The sequence below is a fragment of the Oncorhynchus tshawytscha genome, linkage group LG27 (assembly GCF_018296145.1).
Source record: "Oncorhynchus tshawytscha isolate Ot180627B linkage group LG27, Otsh_v2.0, whole genome shotgun sequence".
NCBI lineage: Eukaryota > Metazoa > Chordata > Actinopteri > Salmoniformes > Salmonidae > Oncorhynchus > Oncorhynchus tshawytscha.
The window spans coordinates 9,614,750-9,621,491 of record NC_056455.1 but is presented as its reverse complement, the minus strand read 5'-3'; the positions used below and the strand labels follow the sequence as shown (position 1 = coordinate 9,621,491).

Sequence of the window (6,742 nt, the reverse complement as noted above, 5' to 3'; positions counted from 1 at the left end):
TCCCCTCAGCAGCCTCCACTGCCTAAAATATATTTATTTCTGTAAAACGTATTGAAATTTCCCAGAATTTTGCAACCCTAGTGTTGGTGGAATTTCTAAATTCCTATATGTTTTATAGCCAAAATCAAATTCGCACTCTATCTATTCATTAATGAGTTGTAAATTCATTAATTATGCATGAAGTAGATCGAGACCAGTCTTAAAAGCCAGGTAACAGCGTTTATTGCAAGAGAGTACTGAAGCAAAATACAAAGAACCTTACATTTTAAAGAGAGGACATGAAATGACATCATCAGTTTCTCACACTCTCTCCGATTCCCACAATAGCCCAGTGTTTTCAGGTCCGGAGATGTCTTCTACTCCCCTCATAAACCAGACATTCCAATCTGTCTAAAAGATATCTTCTCCTCCACAAATGGTACATCAAGGACCATTCTTATCTGTCAGAAAAGATACATCATCCCTCTCCCTTAAACTTCCCGCAAGGTACAGACAATTAATTCGTTTTGCTTACATTTTCAGAAACAGCTTAACCAAGAGCCCATACATTTCGTACCATAACATGATAGTATTAGAATAAATGGTTCTAATTGAAATGTATACATTATTAATCATTTCAACTATAATTTCCTCCAACACCTAGTCAAAATACTGCTGGCCCTCCTCTGCTCCTCTGTTCTTAGATTGTGAGTCTAACCAGCCCAAACAAATCTACCCATCCATTACTAATCTTGATAATCATGGCCTTCAATATAACACAATGTTATTTATCTTTATCTTTATTGGGATCCCCATTAGCTGACGCCATGACGACCACTAATCTTCCTGGGCTCCATGAACACAACAAAACATCATTTGCAATTTATATAGAAAAACTGTACCACAATTAACGGTAGTAGACAATACAAACATTTGACATGTAGACATTACAGACATCAGTTCTCGATTGGTCTGGTCAGGGTAGTTTGTTCAATTGCAGTTATGAAGTTATCATAGGTCAGGTAGCTCAGGGTAGATAAACTACCTCAAGGCATTATGCCGATTTACGCCTTTTGATTCATTCACTCATCCTCTCCCCACATCCCCATATTATTACCTGAGACAAAACATATTTTAGTAGTAGTCTAATCAGTCTCTGAGTTACAGAAGGGTCAGATGTGTCCAATCTTGTCTGCTCTCTACTGCCGTCTGCATGGGGATTGGCTGCTCTGTCGCCACGGAGATGGTGTGGTGTTGTGTAAGCGGTGGAGACAGGGCTCTTTGGTAATCACATGACTGAGGTGTTCTCTGTTGGGTGCTTTAAATTTACACTGTTGCTTTCCAATTTCTTTCTAAGTGTTGTAAGATTCTGCTGGTTTCTCCTTAAATGACTGTTTTTGTTCAACAGTCTGATAGGTAAAGTACCTCGCTCATGGCTGGAGACTCTAATACTAATACCAGCAATCTTCCGGACACCTTTTTACCTTTCCCATGGTGTAGTTTCTGCCAGAATGCTATCGTATGTTTTCGTGAGGAAGAATCGAGCTTGAGCTCCAGGTTGAATGGACAAACTAGACACATACGAATATATATCATATTTTATGTTTGTGTCATCCTGCTTAGTGAATCTGACAGCGTACTCGTAAGTATAGTAAGAATTACTAGCATCTTTGTGATTGGAGTAGAATGCAACCCACGAGTAATTGAAATCAGTCTGCCAATCGGTGAAGGTCTTACTGATGAACAGTTGAGCGCAAGCATAGCCGTCTTTAGTGTAGAGCTGCAGACTGGCGTCATTACCCTCTATGCCAACAGGAACCTTCCCGTCTGCGTCATCATACCGAGGCCCGGTTATGAAGACATTTGACCCGTCCTTGGAGAGGAGCTTGACCTGTAGGCCGTGGTTAAGGTACTGGTTGCTGTCATAGATTCCGTAGCTGCGCGTGCCAAGAGAGAGAGATAAGAGATTATTTCCATTGTTATTAAAGAGTGCCAGCATCACGCCCACATCCAGTAGGCTGTCAGGGACATTAGCCCATCCGAGCCGGGCGTACCCACTTTCTGTGGATTTCACCTGGAGCACAACAGCATAGCACTCTGTGTGTAGCACTTCCTCTTTCATTATAGCGGTGGAATCATTCAGAGTCATTCTGCCTGCTTCTTCAACCTTGTATGTGCTACCAGGGGCATAGCAGTTCTGTGTGAAGAGCATGGAGTCTACGTCATAGCCGGCAGCGTACAGAAATGCCTGCACACTGTCCACCCTGTTATGGATGACGGTCCTGATCTCCTGCAGGAGGGCGGGGCTGATTTGGTAGGTGTTATGGGGGTCATACTCACTGCTATGGGGGTCATACACACTGCTTCTTCGATAGTGCTGTGTTATGTAGACTGCCTCTAACAGTGGCCTGTTGGGGCTTGTTCTGACAACTAACCTGTCCATGTTCCTCTCTAAGTTTCCTGGGGTAAAGTAGTAGCTGCGAGTGACATAAGGATAGAGTGGGTATGCTGTTGGTGTGTTGATGTTCCCGACTGCGTAGTAACCCTGTCTGTTCTGATCTTGCAGTGGTGGAAAAAGTTCTTCATAGTTATTGAAGTAATGGAAGCCCCAGTCTCCCCTTTCTGGCAAGAACGTTGGTATGAGTACATCGTTGTTATCGACGTATAGGCCGCCAGAGACAAAGTGTAGCAGCATTAGGCCATGACGAGGGAATCTGTGGCCAAACTCGATGTTCCTGAGGTCACTTATTGAGTTAAGGACAGGTATGTCTGCAGACACTAAGGCCAGTGGTAGCAACAAGAAGAAGATGCAAAGCAAGGCTTTTCTTTCCATGGTAATCCTGTGAGAGAGAGAGAGACAGTATGATAGCAGGAGTACCTCAAGTCTTTAAAATGGATGGATTGATTGATTGCATTTGGAATTGATTGATTGCAACGGCGAAGGTGCATAAAGATGGAATAAATCAGATATTACGTTTTTAGCACCTTTCACAGACCCACAAACTATTGCGCGAAAAATGGTTCAATGTGTCAATAAATCTACTTTTCCCATTTTTTCAAACTGCCGCCGTCTTGGATCTAGAATTAGGATCATCTATACTGTGCTAAAGCTGATACCAAAAATAGTAACGCAGAGCAATGTATGGCAAATTTAGCAAATTAGGGTTTTGTGGTAAGTACATGGGAGTCGCCATCTTTGTTCACTAGTGATGGGGGAAAAAATCTATAAATGTACATATCATAATAATATTTTGGGACAATATTATATTTATAAACAACACCGTTCAAAATATTTGGGGTCACTTAGAAATGTCCTTGTTTTTTAAAGAAAAGCACATTCATTTTTCCATTAAAATAACATCAAATTGATCACAAATACCGTGTAGGCATTGCTAATGTTGTAAATGATCATTGTAGCTGGAAACTGCAGTTTTTTAATGGAATATCTACGAAGTCGCTGTGGCGTACAGCAGGTCAGCCACCAGGGGGAGACTCGAGGCCTGGTGGCAGATGGAGTATACATCACGAGGCGATGGCTCCATCTGCTGGACGTGCCAGGTCTTGACGGGCTCTCCGCCCAGGACTAATTGGGGCTGATTGGGGAGTTGGTGAGTAATCAAGGGCTGATTGCTCACCAGCTGTACAAGCCCCATAAAGCTGCCAGAAGGGCAGCACACAGGGAAGGACTCGGGGAAGTAAGGTGACTTCTGTGTAGTTGGAGACGGTGCCCGAGCTAAGATGAGGGAGTTTGTGTGCATGACAGGCTACTGCAAGACCCGGAGCCCAGAAGACTGTGTCCCTGAGAGGGAGGGTCTCATGGGGAGACCTATCCTTTTCTTTTGATTTATTATTTAATAAACACCCTTGAAACCAAGCAAATCATACTCTGTCCGTGTCTGATCTCTGTAAACGTCTTGACCAAACCCCTGGTCTGCCACAGCGTACAGAGGCCCATTATCAGCAACATCACTCCTGTGTTCCAATTGCACATTGTCATAGTTAATCCAAGTTTATCATTTTAAAATGTTAATTATGATCATTAGAAACCCTTTTGCAATTATGTTAGCACAGCTGAAAACTGTTGTTCTGATTAAAGAAGCAATTAAACTGGCCTTTAGACTAGTTGAGTATCTGGAGCATCAGCATTTGTGGGTTTGATTACAGGCTCAAAATGGCCAGAAACAAAGACCTTTCTTCTGAAACTCGTCAGTCTATTCTTATTCTGAGAAATGAAGGCAAAAGGTGAGAAATTGCCAAGAAACTGAAGATCTCGAACAACGCTGTGTACTACTCCCTTCACAGAACAGTGCAAACTGGCTCTAACCAGAATAGAAAGAGTGGGAGGCCCCGGTGCACAACTGAGCAAAGGGACAAGTACATTAGAGTGTCTAGTGTGAGAAACAGACACCTCACAAGTCCTCAACTGGCAGCTACATTAAATAGTACTCGCAAAACACCAGTCTCAACGTCAACAGTTAAGTTGCAACTCCGGGATGCTGGCCTTCTAGGCAGAGTTGCAAAGAAAAATTACATATTTCAGACTGGCCAATAAAAAGAAAAGATTAAGATGGGCAAAAGAACACAGACACTGGACAGAGGAGCTCTCCCTAGAAGGATAAACTTGGACTAGCTAACACAACGTGCCATTGGAACACAGGATTGGTGGTTGCTGATAATGGGCCTCTGTACACCTATGTAGATATTCCATAACAAATTGCCATGTCCAGCTACAATAGGCATTTACAACATTAACAATGTCTTAACATCAAATTGATCAGTAATTTTAATGGACAAATAAATGTGATTTTCTTCTCATAGCCCAGGCCATCTTTATGTAGAGCAACAATAATTTTTTCAGATCCTCTGAGAGTTCTTTGCCATAAGGTGCTATGTTGAACTTCCAGTGACCAGTCAGTATGAGGGAGTGTGAAAGCGATGAAACCAAATTTAACACACCTGCTCCCCATTCACACCTGAGACCTTGTAACACTAACGAGTCACTTGACACGGGGAGGGAAAATGTCTAATTGGGCCCCATTTGGACATTTTCACTTAGGGGTGTACTCACTTTTGTTACCAGCTGTTTAGACATTAATGGCTGTGTGTTGAGTTATTTTGAGGGGACAGCAAATTTACACTGTTATACAAGCTGTACACTCACTCCTTTACATTGTAGCAAAGTGTCATTTCTTCAGTGTTGTCACATGAAAAATATTGACAAAAAATGTGAAGGGTGTACTCAATTTTGTTTTTTGTGTATATATAATTTATATATTTTTGCTACTGTAGGTTAAATATCTTCTCTGAATTAAGATTCAAAGTGCTCAATCGCTGTTAGGAATTTTGCAGTACAATTCCTAAAAGCACGCATAATACAAGCGAGAATTTAGCAGAAAAGGGAACATCTCATTGTAATCAGATACAACAGATCTAAGATCATAAACACTGTTAAATATTTTACAATTTCTAACTGCACACAAATAATGAGAGTTTAAGAGAAAAAGTATCTATGCAATAGTAAATTCTTCTCTTACCTTGTTCCTGTTGAACTGTCCTCTGATCTAATGAACACTGAACCACCTCACCTCCTTTTACAGCCCAGCAGAAGACTGACGTCTCCAGAAAAGGAAATGAGTCACACATTCACCCACTAACCTGGCAGACCAGGTTCGTGTATGCAGCCAAGTTATAACCAGTTATAACATGCTGCTAGCAGGTTCACCTTTTTACACTTGAGCAGTGTTAAAAATGTTGCGTTCCCCTGCTCAGACGTTGCATGTATCAAGCGACGGTTCTGTGCCACGTCATCAACGTTGCCATCGGCACCAGATTGCTATAACATTTATGTGGTTAGCTGATATGTAAAATATCAGGCATGCATCAGCAATGCTTGAGGGCAAATCCACGGTATCAGAGTGGTCATGAGACTCACTATTTCACTTTCAAATGTATGCTAAGCAAAAACCACTGTTAAACAAACCATACTTCTACATATAGGCAGGAGTCTACTTTTAACAATTGCCACCGAAAATTTCACTAAAACACATTTAGCGCAGATGTCAAGTTTGTTAACAGAATGACAGTAAAATCTTCCTCCTTTTTTATGTGACCACGTTTCCCCAAAATTCTGTTTTTAAATATCTACTCTGAATTCATATTCAAAGATGTCTGCAGAAAGAATGATGTGTCAGCTATGACACAACTCCTTGAGTTTGAAAAAGCTATTTTGATTATTGAACTACAGGAAGTTTAGTGGATCAACACCCGGTAACAGGTTGACGGTAACAGAATGACATTGTGAGTCCTTGATCTGTACTATCCAGAAATGCATAATCATTCATGTAATTATCTTCATGGTGATGTATCCTAAATAGGTACACAAAAGGTAGAAACATTTAATATTGTCCTTTGCATGTTTGGGTATTATTCTACACATTGGCTATTATTCCCCAAACAAGACCACATTTTGTTGGTCCAAACCGAAACAAATCTGTAGCAATCAAAGTTTTGACAACCCAGTACAACACAGTAGATCATTGTAGAGTACAGTACAGTACAGTACAGTACAGTACAGTACAGTAGATCATTGTAGAGTACAGTACAGTAGAGTACAGTACAGTAGAGTAGAGTGCAGTACAGAAGAGTACAGTAGAGTATAGTATAGATCAGCAAGGTAAAGAAAAGTACAGTAGAATACAGTATAGTCCAGTAAAATAGAGCATATTACATTATATTGTACTTTACTCATGTGTTAACCTACGGT

At 41.1% G+C, this 6,742-nt stretch overlaps 1 protein-coding gene across 1 annotated transcript; it reads right to left on the bottom strand.

Moving 5' to 3' along the window:
* Positions 1–205: 205 nt before the first annotated feature.
* On the bottom strand, positions 206–5,634 carry LOC121841117. Its single transcript, XM_042307508.1, has 2 exons — positions 5,514–5,634; positions 206–2,819 (listed from the first exon to the last, which is right to left on the bottom strand). Exon 2 carries the CDS (start codon positions 2,810–2,812, stop codon positions 1,460–1,462), a length of 1,353 nt encoding a protein of 450 aa, XP_042163442.1. The 5' UTR covers positions 2,813–2,819; positions 5,514–5,634; the 3' UTR covers positions 206–1,459.
* Between the last annotated feature and the right edge of the window lie 1,108 nt (positions 5,635–6,742).